Consider the following 14,315-nt stretch of genomic DNA (forward strand, 5'->3'; position numbering starts at 1 on the left):
AGCAGCCCCACAGCTCATTACTACCTTGAACTCCACGCTCCATCCAAGTCAGTAGGACGTCCTTTTCTTTCCCTCTCCCTCGTCCGTCATGCACACTCATCCCATTAGCCTCTGCCGGTGTCCACTCTTTAACTCCCACCTTCGCCCGTTATCTTACCGTCATCTCTTCCACTTTCCGTCCCCGGCATCGACTGACTAACCTTGATTTAAAGTACAGCGTTTGGCTCAACCATTTTGCTCAGTACCGCTTATTGACCCGATATCGAGCTTCGTGACTCGATCGACATGGGCAAACACTCGCGTTTCCCCAGTTCCACTGGGCCGCTACAAATATTCCAGGACGACATGCCAGAGAATGTCACCCCAATGACCAGTCACGCTCCTATGCCCTCTGCCTCAAAGCAAGCCCGAAGGCCGTTGACCAGCTCAACCTCAAACGTCGTTTTCAACCCGCCCACCGCTTCTCACAATGCACACTCGCCCTTCAAGCAAAGACCTTCCTCTGCCTCGCAAATCCCATTGGCCTCGGCCTACGGCAACAAATTGAACATGGTCGCGATGGCGCCTCCATCCAGGCGAGGCCATACCACAGATTCGTTGCAAAAGAAGCCTTACCTATCGAACTTCAAGACCGTGCCTCAAAAGCAAAGTTTTGACATGGCCTGGGATTACGGAAAGGAGAACGTCCATCCTCAGCTCTTCCCGGCACCTCCTGCGATAGATTCGTCGGTCAGCAACTACTGCCAGAAGCCGAACGGCAAGCGCGCTCTCATGGAGGCTGCTCCCATCAAGGAATTCAGGCCTGCCAAGAAGACAAAGGCTGAGCCAGTGCCAGCGACAGAGCCTGAAGCAGAGACAGAGGCGACAACCGTTATTCCTCCCCACGACAGTTTCCCTCCGATTGTCGATGATGGCAACAAGCCTGCCCTCAGCTACGCCGACCTGATTGCCATGGCCATCTTCCGATCCCCCAACCGACGACTGACACTTGCTCAGATTTACAAATGGATCAGCGACAACTACTCCTTTTATAGCCCTACTGATGCTGGCTGGCAAAACAGCATTCGCCACAACCTCAGTCTCCAGAAGGCTTTTGTGAAGATCGAGAGACCTAAGGATGACCCTGGTAAAGGCCACTACTGGGTGATCAAGCCCGGTCACGAAGCACAGTACTTGAACAAGAAGCCAACTCGCAAGTCCGCCTCCACATCCGAGAACCTTCACGTCATATCGACTCGGCTCGAGCCTTCCCGGCCGGCTTCGGCACCGACTCAGGAACCTACGCTACCGCCCCCTGTTCCAACCTGCCAGCCGGCTCTGCCACCTCTTCCTGCCTCCCAGGCCACCATGTCAATGCCAGTCGATCTCTCGTCCGACGCTACTATTCCTGTCTCTGACAACCTGGGTCCCGAGGATGCTGCTGACAAGGCCGACCAAGATCTCTCTCTGGACTCATATCTCTACTCGCCTCTGCCTGCCGCCATACACTCATCACCGCCTGTCTCTCGGCATGTGGATCATCGAAGTAACACACCGCCTCCTATCTCCCGAAATATTGCTTCATCTGTCTCACGGTCTCATAAGCGCAAGTTTGTATTAACGGACGACAGCGGTTACTACTCTTCTTTTGAGACGTCATCCGCTACCAGGCCTAGCCAGCAGTTCATGCTGACATCTGAGGCTGACCGCCCTCGAAACAAGTCGAGGGGGCGTGCTGAGGAGGAGATCGCCCGCATTCGGAAATCATCTCCTTTCAGCCCAACCAAGACACGATTCTATTCCGCCATTCCACCTGTCTCTTCGTCTCCTCTCCGACCAGCGTACGACAAGCAGATGCTGCCACCGATTACTCCTATGGTCAAACTCAACCCTCCTGCTCGACCACCTCCATCGGCATCTCCAAACACCAACCTTCGACTTCATCGCGACGCGGTCCGGAACATGCTTCAGTCACCCGATAGGAAAGGCGACGCTGAGAACATTCCTTATAGCCCAGCTTTCTACCTAGGCAACGACTTCTGTCCGTCCAACTTCGGTGTGAGTATCCTTAGTGATGGAGAATTCTCTATGAATCAAGACTTGACTGGTATGGGTTGCCTTGAGGACGGTACTTTCCCTGTCATGAGCTCAGTTGAGGCTGGGTCTCCTATGAAGCGTCCCGCGAAGCGTACCCGTCTAGATCGAACCGTTTCCGCATCAGTTCTTGGTGATATTACCAACTCCGCTGCCAGAAAGCCCATCGCCTCTGCTCCACTCCTACGGCCACCTGAGCAGTCTATGCAGTTTGATACCCCGAGCAAGGCATTTGAAGGCCTGAGCTCCCCAAGCAAGATGTTCCAAGAATCTCCTTTGCGAAATCAGTCCACAAAGTTTGCCGACTTCTTGAACGTTTCCTTGGATCCCAATGACTGGACTTCAGGGGCTATGATGGACCAACTGGACTTTGCCCGCCCCGACGCTGGCGGCATTACAGATATGCCTGAGCTCGACATTTTTAAGGGCTTTGACAAGATTGGATCCACATCACAGAACAACAGCAGAAATCCCCCACGGAGCAATAAGCCCGGGTTACCGCGAAGCTATACGACTCAATTTTGAAACCAAGACGACACTGAAAACGAACGTGGCAAGATGACGAAATAAGCATAAACGTGTATGACATTCATGATTTGACGAAAGAATATAAAAACATGACAATTCCTTCGAGAACTGGCCTATATACAAAACCCGATTGGGGCCTGCATATATTGGGTCGTGTCCGGTATGGACTAGAACAGAGAGACTCGGCATCAGTCGAGTGCTCGGATAGCTTCACGGCTAGCAGTTGATGACGATAATGACTTTGGGGCGCGTTCTACTCGCTCACAAGGCTTGGGATGCTGAATAGCAATTTGGTGGGATTTGTTTTTCTTGGTTGCGTGCGTTTCCCTTTACCTGTTTATGCTATGCTATTCTCTGTAAGGAGTTTGGATGGTTCTTTGGGAGGAACGATGAATGGTATTTTCGCCCATATTACAAGTTCTCGGTTTTGGGGGGGGTAGCTTGCTTTGGTTTTCGGGAATGGAAAGAATAAGGAAGGGCAGGGAAATGAAAGGAACGGTCTGGACATCCGACCACGTATGGTAGCTATTATTTACGTGTTGGCCTCAATCACAGTGCTTATTAACATTTACTACACTGATACAAAATCAATATTGTATGCCTCGCTGTGGCTTACTACCGGGTGAATCAGATTTGTCTCTCCAGGCACCTCGACCAGCCATTATCCCGTGTTTGGTTCAGGTAATGCACGAGTGGCTAAGACACCCGATCTAGGCTTCTTCTCGGCGGAGACACTTCTCTCGTGTGTCACTGGCAGGCATACGAGTCGTCCATCATGTTGGGAAGGGGTATCAATTATGAATGACCTACGTATACTGGCTATTAGTCATGACTCCTTAGACGCCTTTGATCTATTCATCCCACATGAATGAATCTTCTATACCGTTCACCAAGCCGGGTCAGCCTCTGACTTCTCTAACCTATCCAGAAAGTCCGCCAGTGACCGTGTCCCAGAATCAATTGTTGCTACAAAGGTACCGCAAGGTCCAGGCAATATAAGCGCCGCAAGCCGGCAACGATCTTGGGGTCGGTGTGAGACTCTTCTGAGCTCACCATTTTAGTATATACGCATCCGTGTTGCCCAACCTGCCGCCTCTTTTTGGTCAATGTTGATCTTGTAGGGGAACGGGTTAGTACCCTGGGTTGTGATGGGCGGTATGTGATCTTTGTGTGTATTAACGAATGCGACAATCTTCATCGCTGTTGCTGAGAGGGTCTGCTCCATTGCTCGTCGAACTTTAGCACGTTCTAAACCACGTATTAGCAATTCCCTCGGAACTCTTTACAGCAAGAGAGAGGGGGGGGGGGGGGGTTCCATACCACTCTCTGTTCTTGGCTCGGCGACAGTCACTTTGATGGTCCAACACTCCCAACAAACCTCTTCGTCGCCACGGGATAGCCAGGCTTTGCGACGGCGTTTCTCGAAAAACTGAACAACGAGCTGACCACGCCCACCGTTTCCGCTTCCGGTGCTGGCGCTATTAGCACCACCTGATGAGCGCTGGACATCGATCTGACGCTCGAGAGCCGCGACGCGTTGATCTATCATAGTCTCAAGCTCGTCGTCGTCAACATAGGGAAGCGTCGTGTCAAGGACTTCGCGGGTTTGTGGGACGATGGAAGGGAAGAATCGGTTAAAGAATATGGTATGCAGTATCCCTGTGAGAAGGCATGTTAGTGAGGCGCATTCGTGATGATTTTGAGAACATCGTCACTTCTTTGTCGTCACAAGTATAGATAGCGGGGTGGGTGTTCAGGGTAGGATGACGATCAAGAGGACAAGCAAGCAGAGCCAAACTTGCCTTTGACTACCTCACGAACCGAGCGCGGGTCGGCGAATACGTCGAGGATAAACTCTGGTGGTTCTTGTTGGTCCATATTATCGGTGCTGTTGTAGAGTCGATTGTGGGCTATGATCATGGTGGAGGGGACGGGAGTTGAAGAAGAGGCTGAGATAGATATGGAGATAGGATAGGTAAGTTAGTACCTAAGTAGGTACTACCTATGTACTGAGATAATGACTCTCCAAATAAAACAACGTCACTGGGAACCATAAAAGGGAGGGGCATGGGATCGGTTTAGGTGGTCCCCACTAGACTGACCCCGTGCTTCAGCTCGCCTCAGCACAGCCACACACTAACATGGTCTGGCAAGTCTGGTCAATCATCTTTTTAGCTCACCAGCCACATTTCATCTCATAAACTCCACCTCCACCTCGGCCACGTCTACCGACTCCGACCACGGGGTAGAGGTATATCAAAGCCTCCATCCATATTCGGGGCCGAGGCTCGAGCTCGTGTTGGCATTGGCACTGACATCCAACCCTGAACCTTTTTTACATTTTTTATTTAAAACAAAACTCTCCTAACTCCAACCTTACCCCAACGAGAAGCTCCCAGACCGAATCCGAACTTTCAACGGCTTCTTAACGCCCACATGCTCACGCAGTGGTACCTTTTGCCTCGGTGAATCGATCGGTACCTATACTTTACGTACGGTTACAACTTATGAACAATTGATCACCGTTTCCCCCATCGCGTGTCTTCCATTATCTTCAAATCATGTTCACATCTGCTCGGCGCTGGCTGCGGAACAATCGTACACCCATTGCTGTCGGCGTGGGCGTCATCGGTGCCGGTTACGTCGCGACGCAATATGTCATTGGAAAGCTTAATGATGCCCGCGAGCGCATGAGCAGCGACCGCATCGCCAAGGAGAAGTAACCATCAACCATCTGATAGCAGTGACACGCAAACACATACTGACAACCCATAACACAGTCTGCGACGTCGCTTCGAACAGAATCAGGAGGACTGCACATTCACCGTACTGGCTCTCCTGCCCTCCGCCACGACTGCCATTCTCGAAGCCATGAACACGGAGCAGATCACATTTGAGATCCAGCAGATGAAAGCCACCAAGGCTATAAAGAACGGTGGCCCCGAATCTGCAGCCCCGCCCAGCATCGCAGATACTACATTGACAGAGGACGATGGGAAGAGCATGGCTGGCCAAAGCGAGAGCGGTGCACAGTCCAGCCAGGCCCCTACATCTTCACCATTCAACGCCGGTGGCGAAGCGAACAAGGAAGCACCGAAGCCTCGCAAGACGAAGCGACAACTATGGGATGACGTGACCATCAGCGGCGAGTAACAGCCTTGCTCTTCTTCTCTGCACAGAACTAACACACACTGCAGCGGTGACGCGGTCTTTTACTTTGATATATACCCTTGCGCTCCTTACAATGCTAACTCGCGTTCAACTCAACCTCCTTGGCCGAAGAAGTTATCTATCGAGCGTGGTGGCCCTCGCAACAGGTGGCCAACAAGGCACCATCAGTCTTGAGAACAACGACGACGATAACACAGAACAGACATATGGCAGTGACTTCGACATAAACCGCAAGTACCTGACCTTCAGTTGGTGGCTACTGAACAAAGGATGGGTGGGCTTGATGCACCGAGTAGAGAGCGCCGTGCGCACCGTCTTTGGCAGCCTGAGCCCTAGGGATCTCCTGAGCTTTGAGAGGTTCTCCGAGTTGACCACTGAGGTGAGGAAGCTTGTTGAAGGTTCGACCAAGGAGGAGCGTCAGAAGTCAGACTGGCTAAACTTTCTCCTCCCACCCCGGGGCATGGAGGACGAAGTGATTCGAGAGTCGGGCATCCTCGACGAGACATCCAATCAGGGTGGCGATCAGTCAACACCCGCGTCACAGGCAATCTTGAGACGGCTGCTTGACGAGACAGCCGACCTTATCGAATCACCCAGTTTCACGCACGTCCTCACTCTTCTCCTCGATGCGGGCTTCTCCTATCTCATTGATAATAAGCTCGCCACGGCCGCGTTTGAACTCCCGGCCTCAGATGGTATCGTCACTCCCGAACTCAAGGACCAGCAGCGCTCAAAGGTAATTCTACTGCCAAAGATCCTGTCGGTGTTAACACGTCAGGCACATGTCATTGGCGACGGAATGCCCAACGAATACCTCCAGAAGATGGAGACTGTCCGTGATCTGGAGGCTTTTGCTGCCGTCGTGTATTCAAGTAATTGGGAGCAGGAAATTCGCACAGATGATGACCTGATGGCCAGTGCTGTTGATCTTGGCGCTTCGCAGACAGCTGGTGGCACCAAGGCATCGCAACCACAGACTCAATCTCAGACACAGACACTGACACTGACACAAGTCCAATGTGCACAAGGCGAATCAAGCCTGGTTGTGGTAGACCCTCAGGGGGGCTTCGAGAGCGCATGGGGACGAGCAGTGGAGGACAAGTCGTGAAGAGTATGTGTTCTGGTTGTGTTTGTTGTGTTGCCACATAACTTTGGGAGTCATGGCGGGATTGTTACATGGAAATCAGGGATGGAGATAAAGGAGCAGCATAATATTGGGAAGCATCTGGGCTATTGAAGACGCAAACAAATGTCACTTGTTAGTTATCTAGAGGCGAGTATACGGTGTTGATATAGTTCAGTCGAGTCCGAGGGATTTGGTTTAACAACCCCCCTCGTGTAAAATTGATGCCGCAAATGGCATTGGGTGTAGTCTTCTCTCCTCTTCTCTACTTCCGCATGCCTCCTGAGCCGAACGTGACGGACGTTTCCGGGCTCCTGGTACGGAGTTGCGCTGTCATGCCGAAACCGTCCTTCTAGTCGGAGCCGGGCAACACGAGTGCAGTGTTCTTGTGGTTGGGTCATTCTCCTGGTGACGGCGAGACCATTAGATACACCTCCTTCATGCCTGCAGCCCTTAGGCCATGCCCGGGAGCGCATTATGTGGACTGACTGGAGGGACGTGAGCTTGTTTCCCCCTCTCAAAGACCCCATGGTCGTAGGTGGTATTTTCAAAGGTAATGCTTTGAAAAGTGCTGATTACTCTTGCTCCTCCCGCTCACATCAGGCCCCTGATGAACTGATCAAGGCCCAGCTCGAAGAGCTCGTTCTTGACACCATCGCCATTTTTGTGTTCCACAGGCGCCAGAGGGTTTTTGACCACTACAAAGAAAGTTAGCTCGGATGTTACACTCTTCCTGGGTCATAAACCGCACCATATTCCACCCATAGGTTTATGTAAATTTGGTGTAGCACATTGCGCATGCTCAAGGTCGCTGTATCGGTGAGGATAACAAATCTCAAGTTGGCGGGTGTTTCGTAAAAATGTAGCTTATACTGGGAGGTACGGTAGCTGATAAATGCATCGTCATCGCCGCCGAGCTTACGGACCATATTTCGAAGGGAGAAGACGGTGCCGAATAGGAGCTTTGCATCATCAGAGGATGTGCTCGGAGCAGCGGTTTCGGAGCCCGCTGATGGCGGAAGCCAGGACTTGGAGTAGACGCATTCAGCTGAAAGAGAGAACAAGGCTGTCAATCGGGAGGTCTAGAGGGGGAAAGGCGAGGGAGTTCTCTCACTGTGTCGGTCGAAAATGTGGAATGAATAGACAACCATGATGGAGATTCAAGGGTGTTCAAGTCAACGTGTAACTTCGGTAGGCAGTGACGGGTTTGGGTAGGTATTGCTCGACAAGTTGGCAGACAGGTATAGCTCGCGTTGATTCAGACTCTAACTCGCGGTAGTGATGTGTAGATCTCGTTGGTCAAGGATGGGAGCCTATAGACAGATGTCGAGGCTGATGGATTGCGATGTGTTGCGATGAATTGTTTTGGTGTAGAGGGAGCTGGAGGTCAAGGCTAGGTAGGTATGATGGAACCTCCCGCCTTTTAGCCTTACCTAACTGTGGCGCCTGTGTGCCCATTGAAGTTTAGTGAAGAGTTTAGGCGGGGTAGGGCCTAAAACTTTTGACCAGCAGTAGACCAGTTGGCTCCAGGCTGACTGACTGCAGGTGTTCAGCCCCCTATGGGACTACCCCCTGTAAGCAGCTCGCTCAGCCAAGGCTCACTCACTTACTGACGGGACTTGAAAAAGACCTTTGGTTGGTAAGTTAGGTAGCTGTACCACCAAATGATATCACATGGCACTAAGAATCACTCTCTAAACCCAATTTTTGTCTGTCGTGCTTCTCTTCTTCCTCTTTGAACCATTTTCAATTGAGAACACACGTACATTCCATTAGTACCCAAGGTGTCTTAAGGTTAGATACCTTGCCTTAGGTTGTCAGAAAAAACAATTTCCGTTATAGGTAGTACATACATGCCTACGCAGGTAGGTACTTAGTATATCTGTTTACCGCGGGGTGCGGGGCAACATCACTGACTGATTATCTTAGTCTACCTAGGTATTGAGTTCGGTTTGAGCAACTCCAATCCGCCCGACCTCATATCTTTGTCTAGGCACAGCGCATCGCATCGCATATCAATCATCCTTGACAATGGACGCAGCAATTCATCCAGAGATGAGACCCTCGTTCACTTTCCCTTCGCCTCAAGTTAGAGTCGACCAACATGGCGATGCCTCTGGCGATAAACCTCCCCCACCACTCGTCCATCACCTGTAAGTCAGACTCAGAGCTACTCAATTTTTGAATGCGCCCAATGGGTCAGTTGACAATCGCATCAACAAAGGACGGAACCAACAGAAGTTCTTCATTTCTCGAGTCCTCTCCGGCATCACAAGAGAACCCCAAGCGCCCATCGAGAAGTCAAGGTGCGAAACTAACACCAGCATCAAGCAAGGCCTTATTGGGCTGACCAGTTCCACAGGAAACCCTCGATGCGCAGACACAGTTTGGGGATGAGGATGCCGATGGCTGCTCTCACCATCGAGTAAACCAGTATACAATCTTGGAAGAAATCGGCCGAGGTTCTTATGGCGCTGTCCATCTTGCAAAGGACCAATTCGGAAATGAATATGTGAGTATTGTGGCCCCAAGCCAGCAGCCAGCCCAATTCGTCTCCGACTTACATAGCCTCAGGCCGTAAAAGAATTTTCCAAGGCTCGACTCAGGAAACGCCTCCAATCCACGATCCTCAGGCAGGGTCCTCGAGGCCCAAGGCGTATGGGCCCTGGCGGTCGGGATCCCTTCAATTCAGTGCCCCGGGTCAAAGACTCCAATGATGCACTGCACCTCATTCGAGAGGAAATTGCCATTATGAAGAAACTAAACCACCCCAATCTAGTACAGCTCTATGAGGTTCTCGACGACCCCGAGGAAGATTCCATCTATATGGTCCTAGAGATGTGCCGAAAGGGTGTCGTTATGAAGGTCGGCCTTGACGAACACGCCAATCCCTACCCTGAGGAAAACTGCCGCTATTGGTTCCGAGATCTTATATTGGCCATTGAGTATCGTGAGTGCACTCACCTCGAACCCCATTCATCTGAGGTGCTAACGATATGTTGCGCAGTTCATGCTCAGGGTGTCATCCACAGAGACATCAAGCCAGATAACCTCCTCTTATCTGACGATGACGTGCTCAAGGTCGTTGATTTTGGAGTTTCCGAGATGTTTGAAAAACCTGAAAATATGAGAACAGCGAAATCTGCAGGATCACCCGCCTTTCTTCCACCTGAACTCTGTGGGAAGCATGGCGACGTGTCTGGCACCGCTGCTGATATATGGTCCATGGGAGTTTCGCTCTACTGCCTCAAGTATGGGCGCATTCCATTCAACCGTGACGGAGTCTTAGACATGTACGACGCTATCAGGACCGATGAACCTTCTATCCCCGAGGACGAGAACCCGGACTTTGCCGACCTCATGAAGAAGCTACTCAATAAAGACCCGGAGCAGCGCATAACCATGGATAAACTTCGAGTAAGATGTTCAGGCCTTGCGAGCGTCCCAAATAACAGAGCTAATACCTAAGCAGGAACACCCCTGGGTCACCAAGCAGGGTACAGACACTCTCCTCTCCGCTGAAGAGAACTGTGCCAACATGGTGGAACCTCCAAATGAGCTTGAGGTTAACCGGGCCTTTACTCGCAAGATGAATCACCTCCTTTGCGTCATGAAAGCCATCCATCGCTTCAAGTCCATTCTGGCCAAACATCGCGCCAGATCTAACAGCAGCTCGCGTAAAGACGCCGAAGGTACTTTTGATGCGTCCCAAGAAAGGGCAAAGGCAGAGGTGATCGAGGCGTTGCTCTACCAGCGGCGTAAGTTTCTGAATCAAAAGAGTGATGAAAGCAGCCAAATCCCGCCAATCCACGAAACCATGGGAAACAACACCCCATTCCTGGGAATCGGCACAGGAACAATGGACGAGTTCGCTTCCAATGAGGCTACTCCAGATATAGTGTCCGATTCGCCAACGGCCGTTGACTTCAACGTGTATGACCGAGCGTATGAAAGTGCTATAGAGAACATCACGTCTGGCCAGAATGATTCTTCGAGAAGACCAACAGTATATTTGACCAAGTTCGTCAACGAGACACGAAAACTGAAGGCGGTCCCTGGGCTCACTGGGAATGAAGACCTCTCCGAGAATTCTGATGGCCTACAGAAATCAGGGCCAACAGCCAAGCTTTCGCACCTCACATCCAAGCTTGGCCTCTCAGGGAAGCAATGAGCACAAAGTTGGGCCTTGGTTTGGGGAATAAAGCTACACCTTGGGGTAAGGCTACGCGTTTGGAAAGTACGCTGTACCATTATAGCGCTGCAGGTGAACACAACATGGCTGGTAGTGGCGGATCAAAGGCGGTGGACTATTTTAGAAGCTCAGTGATAACGATACCACAAGAGATACTATGTGAAAAAGCGTGCTCACCGTGTAGCGTGAGCGTTGGATGCAACGAGGGTAATATTCTGAAGCAAAGCAAATACCCTCAGTTGCAGCAGTCAGTAGTATGAACTGCAGGCTGGTCCGAGTAGCCGTGCAGCTGACATATTTGGAGCCTCAGCAACACGACCACATGAAACAGAGGAGACGTGAAGACAAGAATCAGGTATGCGGTGACTCTTCTATCTCGGTGTGGTCGGCAGCCAGGCTTTTGGTGAGGTTGACAGCCATGGAAGAAAGGAACAACTTTGTGATTTGAGGCAAGGTGCGCAACTGCCAAGGCAGCCAAGAGCCAAGCCGTTCTCGAATTCAACCTCCAATAAAATAAGATGTGAAACCTTAGGTATCTTGCACGAATTACATGACGAGGAGCACAGGCAAGGGCTTCGGGCAGGCGTAGCCAGTAGATAAAACATCTTGACAAGGTGTTAAGCCTGATACGTCGGTGCCATGCTGGCCGATGAGGAGACAATTGTCCGAGCACGGCTGGCAGAAAGGCTTTGCCATTCACGACAACGTGACTCGCCGGAACAACAACGGTGAGTGTCAGTCAAGATTAGTCGCGGCAGCGGGATGCTCTCCCGAAGACGGGATATAAAAATCCGGGATGACTCCTTCGTCATGCATAAGTGGGTGCCACTGTACAGAAAGGCACCAGGAACACCCGGCGCCACGTGGAAACGGTTGCTCAAGGTGTCACTATACATCAAGTGTACTATCAAAGCTCAGCAGCAATCCCTCTTAGAGTTGTGATTGACGGCCACCAACATGCTGCTGTGAGACATAATTGGGTTAAGTGTGTATGTATGTGTGTGGCATGGGCCTGTGTGTGTCGCTATCTGGCCGGCAGGGTCAAGATGAAGACTTCGATAAGCTTGTGAGGGCTGCAGGGATAGATGGCTTTTCGGCAGCAGAACTGGGACTGGCTTGACAGGTGTCGTCGACTGGGTGTAGTGAAGTGAACCAGTGAGGTGAGCCAGTAAGCTCTCGGCGATAGAGCACGGGTAGTCTAAACGGTGAAGGCACCTTGTTGTCGGTGTAAAAGATGCTGCGCAAGATGCTTGCTTGCTTGTTTGTTTGCCTACCTGTATGCATGTATATATGTATGTAAATCAAGACGGTGTGACGTCAACACACAAGATAGTAGGTAAGTACCTAGATTAATCCAGATATCGAAAAGGTTGCGGTCTACTATGCAGTAGTCCTTGATATCTGTCGCTTGCTAATGCCCGACAAGGGAGGGAGTCGCCGAAGTGTCCCATTTTGCTTGACATTGGATATTCGTGGTGAATAAATGTTAATATGTGATAGACGCGGGTCGAGCGGTGTAGGGACCCGATCATAAGGTACGCATATTTAAGGTGCCTAATCCAGTATAAACAGAAGGAAGATAAGATAGATTCGTTGGTCAAGGAAAAGTCCTTCAGTTATCATGTCAGTCTCTCTCCCTTGATATGAATCGTTCAAAGACGTTGGCATTTTGAAACGATTATACATAGGGATGTATTCCGCTAGAACACTTGGAATAATCCTTATATGTGATAAGGTTTTGTTAAAAGACCAGCTTACAGGGATGTGCAAGCTTTCACCCCTGCAAGCAGAAAGAACCCTTAAGTTGAATACCACCATGCCGATCAAAGCTGTGCAATTCGTGATGGTTGCATGCAGCAAGTTGGCAGCCCTGCTCAGTGCCAAAGCTTCAACAAATATTACAAACATACCCGAGGTAGGCCAGATGTGAAACCGAGGGTTGCAGGGTGAGTATTATACTACCCAGCGACCCAGCACCGAGCTAGAGTTCAACAAATCGGCATGTTGACTTGATTGGCCCAGAATATATTACTACCTACTTAAGTAACTAGTATTTTCGGGTAGTTGGGGCGGATAGGATGTCAAAGTCGGAAGAAGCACTCGTAAAAGTCAAGCCTTTTGCGCAGGGCAGCCCAACCCTTGAAGCTTGATGGATGGATGGATTAAGCGAGCGGGTCACGGTTTTGAGCAATCTGGAGGCCTCTTCTTTGTGAACGAATCTTACAGAAAAAGTGCCAGATGCGTTGGTTGGCAGAGCTAGCTCCATTGAGGGCTGGTGAGGATGAAAGAGCCCCAGACTGTAGTGTCAGGAAGAGAGGATTCCCTGAACGGCTTTGGGAGGTTGACAAGATAGGTGCATATGCGTGAATACCTACTGTACCTACCCTACCTGTACCTACTGTAGGTAGGTAGGTAAGGTAGGTAGGAAGGATGCCAACTAAGGTACCTTATGCAGCAGGCATCGTATTTCCAAACAACAGAGGAGCAGCAGCAGCTCAGCAGGCCACGCCGCTTTGTCACATAGTGTGCGGATGTGTGGAAATACCTCATAGTGTACTTCGGTTGATATCGAGATTCCAGCCCAAAGGGAATCTATTCATCACGGTGTGTATGACTTGAGCCTCCTGTTTCCTCCCACTCAGTGGTGTTGTTGTCGATGCCATCCATTCATTGCTAGCACACGGTTGGTCATGTTAGTAGCAGTGTAACGCCACCCACAGGGACAAACCGTTGACCAGCAGCTTATCAGTCGCTGTTCTTTACTCGGCTCGAATGAGATTGCAAAGGATATTTGACACAGGAAGAAGACATACATATTTGATACAGACGTGTCTCGATGCCAAGCTAGCCCGGTTGTAGGGGCCTGAGCAAACCTGAGAGGAACAATGGTCTCTTCGGTATTTGGGAGACAATAACTACAGGACAGGTCGTTTTGAAGCGAGACTACCTCATCTCCCCCCTAATATAGATATCACTGTAAACAAGATAGCTACCGTTTCTCGGGACAGCCACCACCGATGTGAAAGAATCGGCTTGTGACTCTAAGCTGGATTCCTTCTCCCCTTGCCGTCTTCGAATGGGATGAAGCCACCTTTCCTACCTTACATGTACCTAGGTTTTTATTCATTCATACTCGACAGCTCATTGTTTGCTTTCTTTGACGACGTTGAAGTTCTTACTGCAGTATCTTACCTGATACTTATCTGCTATACATATTTCCTGAATGCC

General features: G+C 50.5%; 5 protein-coding genes across 5 annotated transcripts; 3 read left to right on the forward strand and 2 right to left on the reverse strand.

Moving 5' to 3' along the window:
• Positions 1 to 285: 285 nt before the first annotated feature.
• Positions 286 to 2,598, forward strand: FPRO_04683 (uncharacterized protein; the record flags this gene model as incomplete). Its single annotated transcript, XM_031230221.1, has 1 exon — positions 286 to 2,598. One exon carries the CDS (start codon positions 286 to 288, stop codon positions 2,596 to 2,598), a length of 2,313 nt encoding a protein of 770 aa, XP_031080379.1.
• Positions 2,599 to 3,658: 1,060 nt separating this feature from the next.
• FPRO_04684 (uncharacterized protein) lies at positions 3,659 to 4,521 on the reverse strand (the record flags this gene model as incomplete). The annotated part of the gene is made up of 3 exons (XM_031230222.1): positions 3,659 to 3,849; positions 3,922 to 4,260; positions 4,419 to 4,521. The coding sequence occupies 3 exons, from the start codon at positions 4,519 to 4,521 to the stop codon at positions 3,659 to 3,661; spliced, it is 633 nt and encodes a 210-aa protein (XP_031080380.1).
• Positions 4,522 to 5,162: 641 nt separating this feature from the next.
• FPRO_04685 (uncharacterized protein) lies at positions 5,163 to 6,880 on the forward strand (the record flags this gene model as incomplete). Its single annotated transcript, XM_031230223.1, has 3 exons — positions 5,163 to 5,320; positions 5,382 to 5,746; positions 5,799 to 6,880. 3 exons carry the CDS (start codon positions 5,163 to 5,165, stop codon positions 6,878 to 6,880), a joined length of 1,605 nt encoding a protein of 534 aa, XP_031080381.1.
• A 609-nt stretch (positions 6,881 to 7,489) lies between these two features.
• Positions 7,490 to 8,046, reverse strand: FPRO_04686 (uncharacterized protein; the record flags this gene model as incomplete). The annotated part of the gene is made up of 3 exons (XM_031230224.1): positions 7,490 to 7,593; positions 7,647 to 7,943; positions 8,010 to 8,046. The coding sequence occupies 3 exons, from the start codon at positions 8,044 to 8,046 to the stop codon at positions 7,490 to 7,492; spliced, it is 438 nt and encodes a 145-aa protein (XP_031080382.1).
• Positions 8,047 to 8,926: 880 nt separating this feature from the next.
• On the forward strand, positions 8,927 to 11,066 carry FPRO_04687 (uncharacterized protein; the record flags this gene model as incomplete). Its single annotated transcript, XM_031230225.1, has 6 exons — positions 8,927 to 9,048; positions 9,120 to 9,201; positions 9,258 to 9,407; positions 9,470 to 9,845; positions 9,903 to 10,312; positions 10,368 to 11,066. The coding sequence occupies 6 exons, from the start codon at positions 8,927 to 8,929 to the stop codon at positions 11,064 to 11,066; spliced, it is 1,839 nt and encodes a 612-aa protein (XP_031080383.1).
• Between the last annotated feature and the right edge of the window lie 3,249 nt (positions 11,067 to 14,315).

Source organism: Fusarium proliferatum (assembly GCF_900067095.1).
Source record: "Fusarium proliferatum ET1 genome assembly, contig: FPRO_scaffold004, whole genome shotgun sequence".
Taxonomy (NCBI): domain Eukaryota; kingdom Fungi; phylum Ascomycota; class Sordariomycetes; order Hypocreales; family Nectriaceae; genus Fusarium; species Fusarium proliferatum.